Source organism: Lasiodiplodia theobromae (genome assembly GCF_012971845.1).
Source record: "Lasiodiplodia theobromae strain AM2As chromosome Unknown scaffold_1, whole genome shotgun sequence".
In the NCBI taxonomy this organism is placed as follows: Eukaryota; Fungi; Ascomycota; class Dothideomycetes; order Botryosphaeriales; family Botryosphaeriaceae; genus Lasiodiplodia; species Lasiodiplodia theobromae.
In genome coordinates, this window is record NW_023336399.1 from 1,591,333 (window position 1) to 1,608,509 (window position 17,177).

The 17,177-nt window shown below is 55.7% G+C and overlaps 7 protein-coding genes across 7 annotated transcripts; 5 read left to right on the top strand and 2 right to left on the bottom strand.

Annotated features, from left to right (window-relative positions):
• Positions 1 to 631: 631 nt before the first annotated feature.
• LTHEOB_485 (Golgi apparatus membrane protein) lies at positions 632 to 1,391 on the top strand (the record flags this gene model as incomplete). The annotated part of the gene is made up of 4 exons (XM_035513929.1): positions 632 to 668; positions 730 to 745; positions 945 to 1,037; positions 1,091 to 1,391. The coding sequence occupies 4 exons, from the start codon at positions 632 to 634 to the stop codon at positions 1,389 to 1,391; spliced, it is 447 nt and encodes a 148-aa protein (XP_035372487.1).
• Positions 1,392 to 2,518: 1,127 nt separating this feature from the next.
• On the top strand, positions 2,519 to 5,618 carry LTHEOB_486 (Protein impact protein; the record flags this gene model as incomplete). Its single annotated transcript, XM_035513940.1, has 2 exons — positions 2,519 to 3,452; positions 3,514 to 5,618. 2 exons carry the CDS (start codon positions 2,519 to 2,521, stop codon positions 5,616 to 5,618), a joined length of 3,039 nt encoding a protein of 1,012 aa, XP_035372488.1.
• Positions 5,619 to 8,010: 2,392 nt separating this feature from the next.
• Positions 8,011 to 8,784, top strand: LTHEOB_487 (ATP-dependent RNA helicase DBP5; the record flags this gene model as incomplete). The annotated part of the gene is made up of 1 exon (XM_035513951.1): positions 8,011 to 8,784. One exon carries the CDS (start codon positions 8,011 to 8,013, stop codon positions 8,782 to 8,784), a length of 774 nt encoding a protein of 257 aa, XP_035372489.1.
• Positions 8,785 to 9,236: 452 nt separating this feature from the next.
• On the bottom strand, positions 9,237 to 10,079 carry LTHEOB_488 (uncharacterized protein; the record flags this gene model as incomplete). The annotated part of the gene is made up of 1 exon (XM_035513962.1): positions 9,237 to 10,079. One exon carries the CDS (start codon positions 10,077 to 10,079, stop codon positions 9,237 to 9,239), a length of 843 nt encoding a protein of 280 aa, XP_035372490.1.
• Positions 10,080 to 10,626: 547 nt separating this feature from the next.
• Positions 10,627 to 12,162, top strand: LTHEOB_489 (Transcription factor with C2H2 and Zn(2)-Cys(6) DNA binding domain; the record flags this gene model as incomplete). Its single annotated transcript, XM_035513973.1, has 5 exons — positions 10,627 to 10,722; positions 10,778 to 10,814; positions 10,865 to 10,947; positions 11,016 to 11,531; positions 11,584 to 12,162. The coding sequence occupies 5 exons, from the start codon at positions 10,627 to 10,629 to the stop codon at positions 12,160 to 12,162; spliced, it is 1,311 nt and encodes a 436-aa protein (XP_035372491.1).
• Positions 12,163 to 12,886: 724 nt separating this feature from the next.
• On the bottom strand, positions 12,887 to 14,440 carry LTHEOB_490 (Transcription factor; the record flags this gene model as incomplete). The annotated part of the gene is made up of 4 exons (XM_035513985.1): positions 12,887 to 13,484; positions 13,535 to 13,806; positions 13,857 to 14,285; positions 14,357 to 14,440. The coding sequence occupies 4 exons, from the start codon at positions 14,438 to 14,440 to the stop codon at positions 12,887 to 12,889; spliced, it is 1,383 nt and encodes a 460-aa protein (XP_035372492.1).
• Positions 14,441 to 15,225: 785 nt separating this feature from the next.
• LTHEOB_491 (D-lactate mitochondrial precursor) lies at positions 15,226 to 17,105 on the top strand (the record flags this gene model as incomplete). The annotated part of the gene is made up of 5 exons (XM_035513996.1): positions 15,226 to 15,230; positions 15,343 to 15,448; positions 15,582 to 16,668; positions 16,728 to 16,915; positions 16,971 to 17,105. The coding sequence occupies 5 exons, from the start codon at positions 15,226 to 15,228 to the stop codon at positions 17,103 to 17,105; spliced, it is 1,521 nt and encodes a 506-aa protein (XP_035372493.1).
• Positions 17,106 to 17,177: the final 72 nt, after the last annotated feature.

Below are 17,177 nucleotides of genomic sequence, written 5' to 3' on the forward strand. Positions count from 1 at the left end.
TTGGACATACCCACATACCAATATGGACGGCGCCACAGCTATCTCGTGAACATAGTGTAAATTGTCGTGTGCAAGGCTCCATACGCGCTGCAGCCTGGAGCAGCGTGTGGCCGTGTCGCAGGCTGTGGAGCGTGCGGAGAGGCAGGATCAAAGACCCCTGGACCCCTGCAATTGTGACGAGTGTATTTTTGATGGAAGCACTGGCCGCGGCGCTGAAACGCATGGTGATTGCTGCGTCGCTTGGTCGTGGTCGCGTTCTGCCTGCGATCCTTGTCAGGTGGCACTGCTCGGGACGCGACTGCCGTGGCTGAGTCTGAGCTGCTGCGGCAGGGACTCACGCTCCCGAAACAATCCATCGATTCGTATACAGCCAGCCCACAACAACACCTTCGACATCCACGCTCCCCTTGCCTGTACGCAGTCCGCTCCCCACCAGTGTGCCGGCCGGTCTTCAACAATCCCAAGTCCGCGACAAGCTGGCCATTCACAGCCGCATTCCCACCCCTGCAGCAAGCGATCAACATCTCGCACGGAGCCTCAGAGATCGACAGCCAACGGCCGTTCGCAACCCAGGCATCACTCCACAGTCGTCGCGCCGCCGTCGCAGTCGCAACATCGTTAGCCAGACATCATGACTTTCAGCGAGGAGCTCAAGTCTAGGAACTTCAGTGAGTCTTTCCGCAGGACCGCCGCGGCTGAAGCGAGTGCTTTCTGACACGTTGGTCATAGGTATATACGGACAATGGTGCGTGCAATCCGACTTTTCCGCGACCATCGCCCCTCCCTTCGCCCTTCCTGCCCAGACCCGAGCTTCTCTTGCGATGTCGTCCTAGAGGCGGCAGAACAGATACATGGGCAGCAAAAGCTCCTTGGCGGTGTGCGGGGAGCGGAGGAGCTCAACAAAGCGCATGCATAGGAGATGGCGGAGGCTGACCACAAGACAGGACCGGCATACTGTGTGTGATCCTGTGCTTTGCCATGGGTATCGCCAACATCTTCAGCCGCTTCCCCATCATCATCTTCTCCATCATTTGCCTGTAAGTAACACAGCGCTGCCAAGCCCCAGTGCGCCTAGCTAATACCAAAGCAGGGCATATGCACCGATCATCTTCTTCGTAGAAGTAGCATTCTTGCTCAAGCTCCCCATCTGGTCTGAGGGCTTCCGCAGCTTCTTCCGCCGTCTCCAGGAGAACTGGCCGCGCATCATCATGTACCTGGTCATGAGCATTGTGCAGTGGATCAGCCTGGTCGGTGGGGCCAGCAGCCTCATTGTGCCGGCCATTTTCCTCCTGTTCGCCGGCCTCTTCTACCTGCTTGCGGCGCTCAAGCACCAGGAGTTCCAGAGCAGCAAGATCCTGGGTGGACAGGGTGTTGCTCAGATGATCATCTAAGCGCGGAACCACGGGGCTGTCGCGGAGGATTGCATGGTGACTGCTGGGCCACGCGCGGGGCGTGCAGCCAATGTAATTTTGGGTTTGGATGCTCGACGGCGCGTGTCACAGTGTTGACACGGTCGACAAGTTGCATTGCTTTGGCGGACCCCTCCGCAGCAGGACACAGGCGTTACTGGGATAATATCCGGCAAAAGCCACAGCTGATAGGGAGGAGCCATGATACCTGCGGGAATTGTTGTCATACTTTTTTTTTGTTCTTTATCGGTAAAGGCGGAATGCAGTTCGATGGCGTTGAGTTCGAATCACATAGTGGTGCGTGTCACGACGGGTGGCGCAAAAATGTAGGGCGCGAATGTTCGACACGCCGCACGGCGTGGGTGGAGGCGGTGACCCGGCAAGCGTCGTGGCTAGCTTGGACATGCTCTGCTGTGGTCACGAAGCTTGCTTGGCGGGTGACGACGCGAGCATTCAGGAACGGGTACTGGCCATCACGTGGCGGGCCGGATCGCGGGGGTGGCGCTCGCGATGGTGGCATCACGATGCAGTGCAGAGCCTTCAGGGCGCAGCAAACTTGGCAGTGGGCCCAGCGAGCGTTCGCAGCGTTCTGGAAGCGTTGAATGCGGGCGTCGCGATACGCGCCTGCGAATCAGAGGCGCGCCAAATGCTGCTGCGAATTGGCAGACGCTCACCGGCGGCGCTGAGGGCGGGCGTGTTCCATGCAAAATGCCGCAGCCCGGGACCAATGACGCTGCTGGCGCATGCCGGGCCTCGATCTGACGAGCACCCCCAGCAGCCAGCGTCACAGCAGAGTCGGGTCACTTAAAGACACGCCCGCCAACCCTGCAGCTGACTTCACTGCCTCGAATTTCCTCTGTTATCTGCTCCTGTCCTCCTATCTGCACCCTTCCCGTCTTCGGTAAGTGCCCTTGCGCTTTGTCCGCTCCCTTTGGTGCCGCTAGCTCCATGCAAGCACCTTGGGCCTCACTACAGCCATTCTGCTGCCCCGGGCCAGCGGCCCATGGCCTACTTATTCTCGGTTGCAAGCCACTTGCTGATCTCACTCTCTACTTCAGTATCCCTCTGCACACGTCACTCCTCCCTCCCAGCCGCGCTGCACACCCAACATGGCTGCCCCTACGATACCGCAGCGCCCCTCTCGCTCCCAACAGAGCCAGAACGTGCCTACAATTACCGGCGACGTCCCCAGGGTCCCCCCGCGTCCGAAGCGCAACATCGAGCGCTCTGTCTCGCCCAATAGAGACTCCTTCGCCCGCTCCCCGCTGAACGACCCCTCCTTTGTCAATGGCTCCAGCAAGGCCACCAAGAGGCTCTCCGCTTCCGACCTCCCTCCCCGCCCCCCGAGCGTCACCCTCCCCTCGATTGGCCAAGAGGGCAGCGAATACGCAAGTCTCGAGACCCCCCCGGTGGACGAGAGTGTGCCGAGGGAGACTCGTGACGCCGAGGGCCTGAAGCTGTACGCCCCCACCGCAGAAATGCCCCAGTCGACAGCTCGCTCGAGGATTGCCGCCGTCACTCGCACCGACTCCCAGCAGGCCGCTGCCGCCGGTTTCGGGAGAGCTTCTTCACAAGACACCGAGCGCCACACGCGGAACAGCTCGTCCACCGGCCGCCGCTCCCGCCCCCAGTCTATCTACAACAACGGCGACGAGGAACATGGAATTCCCGAGATCGGTCTCCAGGTCCCCATGTACCCCAATGCTGGCGATGTCCAGGCTCCCACGCCGTCCAACAACTCGAGTATGCCTGCCACCGGCGTTGGCTTCTTCAACAGTGGAGGCCAGAAGCACCACACCCGCACCAAGAGCGGCCGCGAAATCTTCCACGGCCCTCCCGGCAGCTACGGCATGCACGGCCACGGCGTCAAGCCGCAGGATGATTTCGAGAAACAGTGGTATGCCAAGCATCCCGATGATGCCGCCCGTGAAGCCAGGGGCGAGTACGGCCCGGCTATTCAGCAGAACAGGAAAGAGTGGGCTCTGAGCAGTGAGGAGCTGAACAAGATTGTTCAGGATAGCGCTACGAGGGGTGTCGGAATGGGTAAGCTATTGCTAGCATGTTAGGTCGACCGCGACCTTCGACAAACTAATCGTCCACTCAGGTGCGTCCCCCGGCGCAATTGGTACTCCTGCCGAAGAGATTGGCTACATGGCATCGGAAGAGTATGCTTCCCGCATGGCCTCGCCCCAACCGTCGTCCAAGGTTCCCAAGGAGCGCAAGGCTAGCTCGCAGACGAACATCGAATCTCCTCTCCGCCAGAGCAGCTTCCCTGAGAACGTCATGGATAAGGACTCATCTGCCATTGAGGCTGATGACGACGATGTCATCCATATTGACCCTCCCACCAAAGAGCGGAGCCATATCCATGGCGGCGGCCCCGAAGCCGAGAACTTCGCTCCTGGTGGCGGAAGCACTGATGCCGACAACGGCTTCATTACCGAGGAAGGCCGACGCACGCCAATTTTGGCCTCAGATGAGTTGAAAAGGCACAAAACTCCTGGCGCTGAGTTTATGCAGCCAGCCGTGCCACCTGAACTTGAGCGTGAGCGCAGGTTGAGTCAAGAAGCTGACAACCACCGCCGTTCCAGCAGTCGTTCGACCAGCAGACCCACTAGTGGTATCGGTCTTTCTCGCTGGAAGAGCGAGGAAGATCGCACAAACACGCCTCTTGACAATGTGAAGGAGTACGAGCCCCTCTTCCCTGATGAAGACGAGAAGAAGCCTGCAGACAAGCCGGCCACGGCTGCCGACAAGCTCAGACGCCCTGATCTTGCTCGCCATCATTTCCCCAGCCAAGATGTCTGGGAGGATACTCCGAGTAGTTTGCAACTCCAGACCGAGGTCGAGACTCCTGAGAATCCTGATGAGCCGCAATCTGCTACAACCTCTCTGCAGTCTTCTCAGGTCCTTGAGAAGCCCGAAGCAGACAAGGAACGTAAGGCAGAGCCTGCGCCCAAGCAGGAAGAAGAGAAGAGCTTCCTTGCAGATCATCAGAAGCGCCCAAGCAAGTCTCACTTCAACAAGGATGTGCTCAACGATATGCCATCTCGCCCTGGCATGCAACACAGGTTCCCCAGTCAAGATATCTGGGAGGATACTCCGAGCGAGCTCCAACTCGTGACGGAAGTCCACACTCCTCAGACTGATGAGACAGAGAGCCCGGTGGAACCCAAGTCTGCAACCGAGCAGCGCCCCCAGGTTCCTGCTCGACCCCATGTTCCTGCTCGACCAGCTGGCCGTTCAAAGCCTGGTGACAGCCAAGAGAGCTCGCCGGTCGAGAAGAAGGTTCCCGTGATTCCTGATCGTCCTAAGCCGCAGGTGCCAAGTCGTCCAGCCAAACCCAGTCAGAAGCCTTCTGATGAGCACGTGCCCCTTGCGAAGGTTGGGTCACAGGGCAGCACTGGTAGCGAGGGTGCACCGGCCGCCGCAACAAAGCCCAAGCCTCCGGTGCCCTCTCGTCCTGGTGGTAGCAAGATTGCAGCGTTGAAAGCTGGCTTTTTGAGTGACTTGAACAGCCGTCTCCAACTTGGTCCCCAAGCCCCGAAGCCCAAGGAAGAAAAGAAGGAGGAAGAAGAAGAGCCGAAGGAGAAGGCGCCTCTTGCAGATGCTCGCAAAGGCCGCGCCAGGGGACCGGCGCGCAGGAAGCCTGCCGCATCGGCGGCAGCTGCAGCTGCAGCGGCTCCTGTTGAGGCCAAGAAGGAACAAGCGCTTTCCATCGGCACTATCCAAACCGTCTTCTCCATCTCTGATGATGGCGATCTCGATGTTCCGTCGTCGACTTCTGCTAGGACGGAGGCCGGGGCGACTGAGGAAAAGCTTCCAGCAGCCGCAGAGGCGTCTGTTGCTACCCAGGTCCCTGCTGATCCTAAGCCCGCTCCCAGCGACGATCCAGCTGAACCAGAGCTCGAACCACATATTGCCAAGGCAAGCGAGACAGAGGCCACACAGGCTGAATCTACGCCCGCTGCAACGGAGGAGAAAGAAATCGAGTTGGAAGCCACCGAAACGAAGACCTCTGACTCGGCCGTGCAGACTGGCCAACAAGACATTGAGATCCCAAAGGAGGAAGGCGGTGTGGAGAAGATTACTGCTTATCTAGGCGCCAATGCTCCTGAGGAGGGAGATGTTGTGGTGAACGATGGTGCTGAGGCTGTTGAGAAGGTAGATGAGAAACATGAGACTGAGAAGACTAGCACTAGCACTTGAGGGTGTTAAGAGGAAACGGGCTGCATAATGATAGCGAGTGTGATGAGTCGGTCAACGGAGGGCTATAGTATTCGGTAAAATTAGATCTTAACCAGTGGTTGTCTGAGAAGCTAATATGTTCCGATGGTCAGCAAGACGTGAGAGAAGCGCTGTACATCTCTAAACAGGGCCTTTGTTGCACTGGAAATCTTTGTTACAAGGCAGATACTCGTCAAAAGCGTTTGTTTCAAGTTATCCAACTTACTAGATAAAAGGTCCATGGACTTCGTGAGTCTACTTTACATTGCACGAAGCTAGGCATCTGAGGCATTCATTGGATATGATTCCATGTCATGTTTAGAAACAAAAGTGTCCAAACGATAGCCCCGCCTTGTTTCGACGTTAAGCCAACTGACCTTGTAACGCCTTCCTCCTGTTGATGTTTCTTCCCGTATCGTGGCTGCCGGTTATGGAAGCCGACCGCCGCCTGCATCTTCTTTCCTCACTACTGCTAACACCAAGCCTCTTCTTCTCACGCGTTCACATAACCTCCGCTAACATCGAGCATCGATAACGCAGCAGCTTCTATCATTTCAGTTAAGGATATCCCCGCACGCTCGCAGTTCCGCCCACGAGGTGACTCTTCTACACGCTGAGCAGCAACAAAAGCATCACTTTTCATCCTGGGATTGATTCACTCCTTTGAACAGTCAGACTCACCCTCGTACTAATATATCTCTCTCTCTCTCTCTCAAAATGCCGCCGCGGAGACCACCGCCCGATGAACTTCCTGATCTGCCTCCTCATTTGGCGGATCGCTTCAAACCAAACCGTCCATCCCCACTTCGAGAAGCCTATCCAGCACCAACGCCTTCTTCTCCGTTGCAGTCCTCAGAAGATGTATCGTCAGCTATCTCTAGATCCTCGGAAAGGGGAAATGACCCAGAAGATGGAGACGGCTACGATGAGGACAAGGATGAAGAGGAAAGAGCGTCGGGGAAAGCGAGGGCGACGAAACAAAGGCAAGATAAAAATGCAGTCGCATGGTCTGGCCCAACGACACGAGCCGCTTGGCGCAAGTCTATTTCGGAAGCAGCATCAGATGCTACAACGCAGCGTAGTAAGCGCCCGAAGGCGGTCTCAGGATCTAGCATACTCGCAAGAAACCTTCAGATGCTCGGAGTAAATGCCGGACAGGGAGAGATGAGGAAAGCTTGCGAAGCGTCAGTACAGCCCTGTCTCGCATTGTCAATTCTATAAAGGACATCGCATGTTGCAAATTGAAGAGCTAACAGTGTCCAAAGTGCTTTTGAGCAAGGCCGTGACCTCATCATCGACCATCCGCTTAGCTACAACCAGACTGTCACCGTATATTTTATGCTCTGTCTCAACGTGCTGAAGAAATTGAAGCAACAAGGATATATACCAGAGAATGTTGATGAGCAAGTAGAGGATCCACGGACAAAAGACATCGACTACTCCAAAGCTACCGAAGATTCTCCCGTAGATAGACCGGAGCATTCGTCGACCCAGGGGCCTGTTGATATGCAGTCTCACAGTACCGTGGCGTTCTCTCCTATCGGAACAACCTCTAGTCTGCCGGAACAGCTAGTCGAAAATCGTGGTGGAGATGGATCTTTGCTGGAAGAAGAGGATACTATACGACTGACAATCGAAGAAGATGAGGGCAGAGGTATTCCAGGAGAGCAGAACAACCCAATTGTCATCTCCGACGATTCGATCAGCGAGAGATATACGAGCAGCGAGAAAGATAGGCCTCTCACCTTACCCCACGGGCAGGCCAACCCCACTGGTTCCGATAATCCAACAGTTGTTCCCGACGATTCAAACCGTCTTGATACGAGCAGTAGAAATGATACGCCTCTCAGTATAAAGCCAAGTCGATCTCAACATACTACTGACAATGAGACGTCCAGAACGACAGATCGCTCCAGCTTAGCCCAGTCTAACGCGCAGCCAGACCATCCTCTCTTTATTCAACCAACGGGAATTCAGCCTACGATTGAACGCGACTTTATCACATTTGATGCTGTCATTCTCTGTTCCGGTCCCGACCTTGCTATCTGCTACTACGACATAGTCCGCACATTGATGCGCGGTATTGGTCTGGCTGTTTCACTTGCGATTGAGACGGACAAACACGAAGCCCAGGAGCGAGAAATCTCGAGAGGATGCAACATTTTGATTACTGACCTTCAAAGGCTCGTTAGGCTAACCCAAGTCTTTGAGACGAAGATTTCGGTCTTGGTGGTTGAAGACGCGATCGGTGTTTTCCAGAACAGCCACAAGAACGAACTAGAAAAACTTAACAGTGAGCGGAATAGCCCCGTCTGCGCTTGCCCATGCGTGGATTCTTGCTTGACACACAGCATTTCTTATTCCGCAGCTGGCGATGTTCTCTTTCTACGCTAACTTGACCACAGATGCCTGTACTCGAGAAACTCGGTTCATATTCATCAGCCCCTGGTGGAACTCTGAAGCGCAATCTTTCATTCCGGACTTGTTTATGGCTTCAGAGCAAAGGTTCGACAATTTAATTTGCAATTTGGGCGAGGAGTTTGTTCCGACGGGTCAGGCTGCTGAAACCCAATTGTACGCCCAACATGAAATCAATGTCCGCACGACTGAGACCATGGAGGCTTTCTATCAAAGACTGGCTCCGCTCAAAGAGAGTGGGGATGCAAAGGTTCTGATCCTGTGCCGTGAGGCGCAAGCGGCGGATATTCTATGGTATTGGGTCGAGAAGTGGGGCTTCGTCACGAGGACGCATTTGACTGATCGGGTGGAGAGGGACAGGATTCTGGACGGATGGAACTCGGGCAAGATCAGGGCGGTGATTACGACGGAGGGCCTCGCGGATGGCATGGCGATGGAGGGAATCACGGATTTGGTGACGTGGCAATTGCCGATGAACAAGGATATCAGAGTCAGCGAGTGGAAGTATTGGAGGCGCTTGGAGCGTGATCACATGGAGGCGCCGCGGACGCTCGTTTTCATCGGGTCGCACGACCACGACTTGTTTCCGTTTGTGGCGAGAATGGCGGCGTTGGGGGAGCCCTCGGTTTCTGGGAACTTGGAAAGGCTACAGAAGAAGAAGGACTTTCTGGCGGCTATGTGGAAGCTATGCCTCCCTAACCAAAGATCACCCGACGAGGAGGAAAAATAGTTGTCTGAAGGCTCTCTTTTTAAAGGAAACAAGTGTGGTTTAGAAGGTCCTGAGCGGGCTTCTCTGTCACAGCTCTTGGGTATGTCATTCTAGTATGATTCAGGAGAGAACAGGGAGAAACCATTGTTACATATTGGCTACGGCGTGCACAGCAGACCACAAAAACTTTGGCCTTTCACTAGCAACATGTCATATTGCTTGTGTAAGCATCCAAATGCATCATCTCGACGTGTTTTTATGTGCCATTGTTGAAGTGACTTCCGCATCCTGATGTTTGCGTCGACTGCTCATAAAGGACAGGCACTGGGAGCAAGATCAGACATGTCTTTCACTGAGCAAAACACTCGATTAACAAGACTTGAATATCATTGAAGAGGATACGAGAAAGTGGTAGTGACTGAGTGAAGATCATAAATAAAGCAGTGACCAGCCGCATGATGCCTTTCATCGCATCACTGGACAGTGACTTGCGGCAGCGCCGGGAAATTGGGCGTATGCTGCGGCACTCCGCCGGCGGCGCGCGACACGGGCAGCCAGTTCTGGATGAAAGGGCTGGTCCGGTCGAAGGCGCTCTCACACTTGACCGGAAGCAGCGGCAGCAGCAGCTCGGCGCCAATCGATGGCATCGCCTCCAGCCGCGCCACGGCCGCGTCGACGTCTTCTTCTCCGTCTTCCAGCCGCTCGGAAACCATGTGCGTCGCAATCAGCCGCTCGTCCGGGGAGTGCAGCAGCCAGAAGGCGGCGGCGCCGCGCTGCTGGCGGGCCGCGTTGAGGAGGGCCGGGAAGGCGGCGTCGAGCGCGTCGCGGACGGCCGTGGGGCCGTCGATGAGGCTGCTGTCGTCGCCGTCGTAGGAGAAATGCTGCACCCGGCTCAGAGCGTGGCGGGCGGGCAGCGTCAGGTTGTGGGCGCCCACGACGTCCCAGGACCAGCGGCGCACGTGGTGGAAGATGGGGCGGTCCCAGAACTTGACGCCGGTCGAGGGGTCGCGGAAGGTGTGGGTGGTCCAGGAGGCGAAGGAGGCGCAGGCGGCCGGCGTGGTGAAGAGGTAGGCGCCGCCGGTGAGGAGGTGCGTGTCGATGCTGGACGGCGAGGAGGAAATGCGCGCGGGCACGTATTTGATGTACATGTTGGCCGGGTCATGGTCCATCATGACGCGCCGGTCCAGCTCGAGCCCGTCGAGCATGGACTGGAGCGTACCGCCGTACTCGGAGGCGTGCATGACGAAGGCGGAGGTAAAGGCCGCGGTGGCCGGAATGGGCCCTGTGGTGTAGCCGAGGATTTGGTCGGACGACATGTTGATGAAATGTTAGGAGATGTGGAATTTGGTCGTGAGTGTTTCGGTGTGGGCGCTGATATTTATTCTCTGCTCACAAATCTTTGTCAGACTGCATGTACGGGGTTCTTGGCCGACATGGTGTTGCGCGTCAACATAAGAGTGTATACAGGGGGTTAAAAAAAACACATATGACGTATGTGTGGTAGAAGCTGATGTCCGGACATGCATGTTTAATTATTAATTCCACATTTACGTCCGGACGATAGCTTCAACTACCCACACTTATTGGTTTTTTTTAAGAAAAAAAATTGCCGGGGCATAGTTACCCCATGCTCTACGGCTCGAATGTTCTTCGCACTAGCCTTGGGCGGTAATACCCCACTGTAAGCTCGATGCTGACAAGGATGACATCCGTCGGCATCCCGCCGGTTTCCGCCGGTATCCCGCGCACTCTTAAGGCTGCTTACGCTTCTCCTTCGCCTGGACTCTCGTTCGTCCTCTTTCGACTATTACCCTCTGTGATTTGAAGACCCCACATTCGACCACAAGACCATCGCCGTAAGCCATGTCTTCTTCGTTTAGCACGCCCGAAGTATCGGCATCCCGCCAGCAACCGATTCGGAATTTTCGCTGCACGGAACCCGGCTGCGGCGCTAGCTACGTACGGAAAGAGCACCTCAATCGCCACAGCAGGCAGCACCAAAAGCAATCCCAAGTTTTTTGCGAGCATTGTGGCCATTCTTTCTCCAGGAGGTGAGTTGCCCATCAGACTTTGTCACTGTCATTCTGACAAGGAGACGCAGTGATATTCTTCGTCGGCATCAAAAGCTGTACCATGATGATGTCACCGTTGGCCGTTCCAGAGCTGTCCAGGCCTGCGACTACTGTCACTCCCGAAGGACTCGGTGTAAAGGAACGTCGCCCTGCGATACATGCTTGGACCGCGGGATCCAGTGCACATTCAACCGAAAGGATGGAGCGAGATACCAAGCCGATGTGGAAACGGACAGCAGTGACACCGTCCAAGTTCCGAATCAGCACACATCTGCAGCTTCGACCATCGATTCCCTGCATCCGCTACAAGTAGAGGTATCGCTTGAGGGAAATGTCCATCTGTGGAACATTTTGCAGCAGTATGAGCGGGATTATGGCCGTTTACAGACCACGCCGATCCAGGGGGAGGTGGAAATGACAGATGCATCGGAAAAGAGGACTGCACGTCGGCAGCCTCCGGGCTTTGACGGCCCAGTGAGTGAACTGGATGTCCAACGGCATGTCGACGTCTACTTTGCGAAGTTCCATGGCCAGTGGCCGCTGCTCCATCGACCGTCGTTTCGTCCCGAAACCGAGCCCCAGTTTCTCGTACTCTCAATGGTCATGATCAGCCTGTGGATGAGCGGTGATAGTACAGCTCAAAACGCTGCAGTGAGAATCCACGAGCGCTTTGTGGTGTTACTGCAAGAACAGAGGGTACGTACTTTGCAATCTGGCTCGCCCTTGCATCTCGTCTAAACCGCGATAGGACAAATGGGACACGACACAAGCCACATTAAAAAACGGAAATGCCACGTGGCCGATGGGCATCTATCAAAGCATCCTCTTGCATGTTATCTTCGCGACAATGCGCAGTAATGCCGAAGGAAAGTCGGGCAGCTCGAGCCTACGCCTTCCCCTGGCCATCCACGAGCTTTTGGAGTCCGTGCTGAGGAGCTGCCTGCGGCTGGGTGTCTTCCACTACCCCAAAATGCTTGAACAGTACAACCACATTGACTTTGCATTTCTGACTTGGGTCCGTGTCGAGGAAGTTAAGCGATTCGCTCTCCTCCTCTTTAGAGTTTGGAGGCTGTGCTATGGTATCCCTTTGAAGGGAGACCCAGGCGTAGATTACTGCCCTCATTTCACGCTATCAGATCTCCGCTTCCCTCTGCCGGAAAGCAAATACCTCTGGGAAGCCGAGGCCATAAGAGAGCTAGTCTCTCGGCGGGACAAGGAGCTAAGGGAAAGGAGTGACGTGAGGGAAGAAGAGCAGTTCTGGATCTCCAACTTAGGGATTGATGACCTTCAGTCATCCAAGAACTGGCAGGATCTGCTCATGGAGTAGATGTCGGGGTGGGGAGGCCGCTGACGTGAGCAGGACCGTGGACGTAGCACGAGAGCAGTAGAGTCCAACATCGAACGCCTACGCGTGAATGATTCCCTTTTGGTCGGCAGCCAGGCTGCGTGCATAGCCAGCTGAAGCAGCTTGGCGTGGCGATGAAGCGTTGGGAATGGTCCACCCAGCGGCGCTCGATGTTAACCCTTTCTGGCAATGTTCGCGCCTAGCGCACACACACAGCAGGGATATCCTCCCCACAGCTGTTGCGCATATAAAAGCATCAAGTCCATCGGCATTTCATCATCTCGACTCTTCTGGACTTTTGGCTTTTGCCTTCCAGAAGGTTTCTTTGCTTTTCCACACTGACTGCCTCTCATGCCAACCCTTCATTTGCTCGCCTCCTGGACGCCTAGACCGTGCAACACAACGCGGATATCCGAGAGCCACGTCTTGGCCCAAGAGTCCCGTCTTGTCACTACGCGTCGTCCTACACGCCTCTCCGCGGATGTATCTCAACTGTAACAGCGCCGATGCCTTTTACTTCGTCGAACGGCCCGAATCATGCCACCGATAACTTTGGGGGCGGGAGGATACGTCGGTGATGGGCATCATAATCGAACGGTCCCCGGGCTTTGCGCAGGCCTTCATGTGAAGAACGAGGCGTGTTCTTTCATGAACAAAGGGGACCGACAATACTGGTCGTAGAAAAGGGGTTTGATGATATTCATTATCACAACGAACCAGAGCTGCCGACAAGGCTCAACTGCGATTGGGCCAAGGAAATGCTCTGCAGATAAGTCAGGCCGTCCCTTAGAAACGTGCCTGCCGCGTACCCCTTGGCTATGATGGAGTTGTATAGGGCCACGATGCGCTCTCTCACGCCAAAGTCATTGACCTCAAGCGAAAGGCTCAGCAGAATCGGTAGCAGCGAGAAAACCTCGAAGTCGACGACAGCGATACGATTCTCGATGGCGTCCAGGCGCGTTGGCCAGGGCAAACCAGTATTCGCGGAATCGACCAGCGGTCGGACGGCGTCAGGGTCAAAGCTGCTCCATGCTTCATTGGCATACAGCGAGGCCATGCTGATGGCGCACGCGTGGTACCAGGCCGGTGCGATACTGCTCCAGTACTTCGGGTCCGTCGTTGCTTGGGCGTTTTCGCTCACGGCGATGGCGAGGCGCTGAAGCTCTTCGAGGGCAACATGTCCTTGTTGCACCAACTGCTCACCGCATGGGTGACAATGCAGCGTGCTACCTCCGGCCGGATCCTGCCCACAGTGTGGACAAGCCTCTGCGAAGTTGACGACTTGACTCAACCAACGCGGCACACTGGGAATGGTCAATAAGAAGGGCTGTGGGTCGGGCGACATGGAACATACCGTGAGTGCAATGAAGAGAAAAGGCAGAGGAATTTCACGATGTGGTAGAATACAAGCTGCTCGGCTGACGAGGTTTCTGGAGGGGGTGGAGTCATGGGGCATGGGGCAGGCTCTTCCCTGGTGTACAGGGCTCGGCCGGTATCCAACCAATTGTAGAGGACGAGCAGCCAGTTGTTCTCAGGACAACTGTTCGCAACACATTTGGCTATGATGCGTGTGGAGGCGGTGTTCATGACTGTGAAGAAGCCAAGACCACTGGACTCGTACAAGAACTAGCATTCTTATTATCGGCGTGAAAGGACAGGGGTTTGCTGTCTCTTACCTCGAAGATAGCCAGCAGTAGACTAAATAAAAGGTGGCTGAAGGGATCATCAGCATCGACATGCAGCACGCTGTGTAAACTGCGGCGGGTGTTTGCGAAGGTGTGGAGGTGGTTAGCGGCGGGATTCTGGCGCTTTGTTGAAACCAGAGCGCCGATTGCGGCAGCAACAGCCTTCACAGGACCAGGGCGGCATAGATACGGGCGGAGAGCAGTAGGAGTGAACTGCAGGCTGATGGGCGAGTGGGGCTCGGAGCCTACGAAGGCGAAGAAAGCTTCAAGGGAGGCCGTCTCGTCAAGCGAAGGGTGCGGCGTAGTGAGTTCGGGCAGGTAGTGGAGGAAGGTAGGCTGCTGGCGCTGCGACGGCACAACAGCCTCGGTGCACTGCACGCGGCGCACGCGGCAGGTGGAACATGGACGGGTGCCGTCGCACTGCAGGCAGAGTCATCAGCTAGAGGATAAGGAAAGGGGGCAAGGAAGCGGGACGGCCCGCGGTGGCTGACCTTTGTGCGAGCGCGGCGGCAGTTCTTACAGCGGTGGCTCTGTAGCCTCTTGTCGCGGGGGCCGAGTGCCCTGGGTGGTGGCATCGTAGGTGTGGTAATAGGCGGCGCGACTTTCCAATGCGAGGGGGGTTGAGGCAATTCTCGGTCGGCCAACGTGACCCGATTCTCTGAGCACGGGAAAGAAGAGGGAGCGGATTGATCCGGGCTCGCAACGGGTCAGTCCGGTAGCAACAAGTGGAACGACCCGACCTTGGAGGCTATTCCGGCCAGCTCGGTCACTTCGGGATATTCGGCTTTTTGGACGGCGTCGAATGCGCATGCATGTTGCAAATGTCGCTGTGGTCCCGGCTGAGGCTTTGAGAGCTCGAGAGAGACACCCAGACGGCAGGCGTGAGCCAGTGTTGGTGTGTGGTAGCCGAGTTGTGAACTAGTACGCACTAGTGTGCCTATTAGCAATATCCGGCCAATCAGAGCCGCCCTAATTCTCTGACCGATCAAGTACTTGGAGAAACGATTACTCAACGACCAATGACAGCTTGTCAATCCGACTATACAGTGTATAGAGGGCTAGCGCGAAGATCCGGGCGAGGGTGTACAATCGGTAATTTCACATTTACATCCGGAAGGTCGCTTCAGCCAATGAGCGAAAAATAACTGTTTACTGTGATACTCCTTTGTACTGCGTCCACCACCCTTGCCTGTTTGGTATCGACCTACCTACCTCATGGAGCGACCCATCTGTGAACCTGACGGGCTTTATCCTCGCACTTGCATTGGTCGTCGGAGGTGATCGAGCACCGAGATTAAACGACGTGGTGAATGAGCAGTCATGTGTTCCCTGCTTCGACGCGCCTTCCCCGCGCGAGCGAATGACGTAAGCGAGCGCCGAGGCCTTCTGTGCGACTGATTGACCAACTACACTCACCTCAGCTATTTCTGCCGACTTGACCTCAGCTAACAATGCCGACATAAAACCAAGCCGTCAGATCCGTTTTCCCAGATTGGCACCATGTTCCGGCTCGCGAGGTCGCTAAGGCGGCCTTTGAGGCAAAGCTTACCCTCATCAACTTCGAAGCCGCATACACGGATAAGGTCAATCCATGCCAAGCCAACTGTTCGACACGCCTGGACCGCTGGTGGCATTTTCTTGCTCATGTCAATCACGACCTTCCTTGGATATAAAGCAGGTCTCAAAGACGCTACCCCGCTTCCCCCCACTGTACAGCCAAAGTATGCATCCAAGAAAGAAATGGAAACGGCCATTGAAGAGCTGAGGGCCCTTCTCGGACGAGATGCCATTAGTATTGACCCGGACGATCTACATCGCCATGGATACTCCGATTGGTCCACCACAAACGTTGATACGCTTCCAACAGCTGTTGTCTATCCCACTTCGACCCTCGAGGTTTCTCAAATTGCAAAAGTCTGTGCTAAATACAAAATTCCCGTCATCCCCTACTCTGGCGGTACTTCTGTCGAGGGCCAGTTCACTGCCCCCGTCGGCGGCTTCAGCATCGACTTCGCAAATATGGACAAGATTCTCGCCATCAACGACGACGACCTCGATGTCGTAGTCCAGCCCTCGGTGCCATGGATCGAACTGAACGAGTACCTCAAACCCGCCGGCCTTTTCTTCCCTGTCGATCCAGGTCCGGGTGCCCGCATCGGCGGCATGGTCAGCACCAGCTGCTCTGGCACCAACGCTGTCCGCTATGGAACCATGAAGGACTGGGTCGTCAACCTTACCGTCGTTCTCGCCGACGGCCGTATTATCAAGACGCGCCGTCGGCCCCGCAAGACGGCTGCTGGCTACAACCTAACCGGCCTGTTCGTCGGCGCCGAAGGCACCCTCGGCATCGTCACCGAGGTTACGCTGCGGCTGACCGTACTCCCGCAGGAGACCAGCGTCGCTGTCGTTACCTTTCCTACTATTCGGGACGCGGCAGCCGCGGCGTCAAGCGTCATGCGTGCCGGCGTGCCCGTCGCAGCTATGGAGATGATGGACGACGTGCAGATGGGCGTTATAAACAAGGTCGGATCTACGAAGCGCAAGTGGAAAGAGGTGCCGACTGTGTTCTTCAAGTTCTCGGGCACCAAGGCAGGCGTGAGAGACAATATCGAGACGGTCAAGGCCATCGCAAAGTCCCATATGGGCGGCGATTTCCAGTTTGCTGCGAATCAAGCTGAGCAGACGGAGCTGTGGAGCGCGAGGAAAGAAGCCCTGTGGAGCATGTTGGCGCTAAAAGGAGAGGATGAGGAGCTATGGAGCACCGATGTGGCAGTGCCGTTGAGTCGGCTGGCGGAAATAATGGGTGAGTTTGGTGCGTGTTGCTTTGTTTGAAGAGTTGAGGACTGATGTACGACGTTGCAGAGGAATCGAAGAAGGACATTGGTGGACTTGGTATGTTTGCATCCATGCTTGGGCACGTTGGGGACGGCAATTTCCACTCGGCCATTTTTTACAATAAAAAGGATCCGGAGCAGGTGGAGAAGGTCAAGCGAGTCGTGTACAAGATGGTCGACAAGGCTTTGGAGATGGAAGGCACGTGTACAGGCGAGGTTAGTCATGCGAGGTTTCTTCGATCGTATTCTTCTGGAAGCTGACTCTGCGTAGCACTCGGTCGGATTGAGCAAGAAGGCATCGTTGGTGAAGGAACTTGGCCCGGAGACGATTGGCGTCATGAGAGAGCTGAAGCGGGCCCTGGACCCTCACTCGCTCATGAACCCAGGCAAGATTTTTGACCTTTGAAGCCGCAGTGTTGGAACTGAGGGAATATTTATCAGGTCTGGAAACATGTTCTCCAATTGATCTTCTCCATAT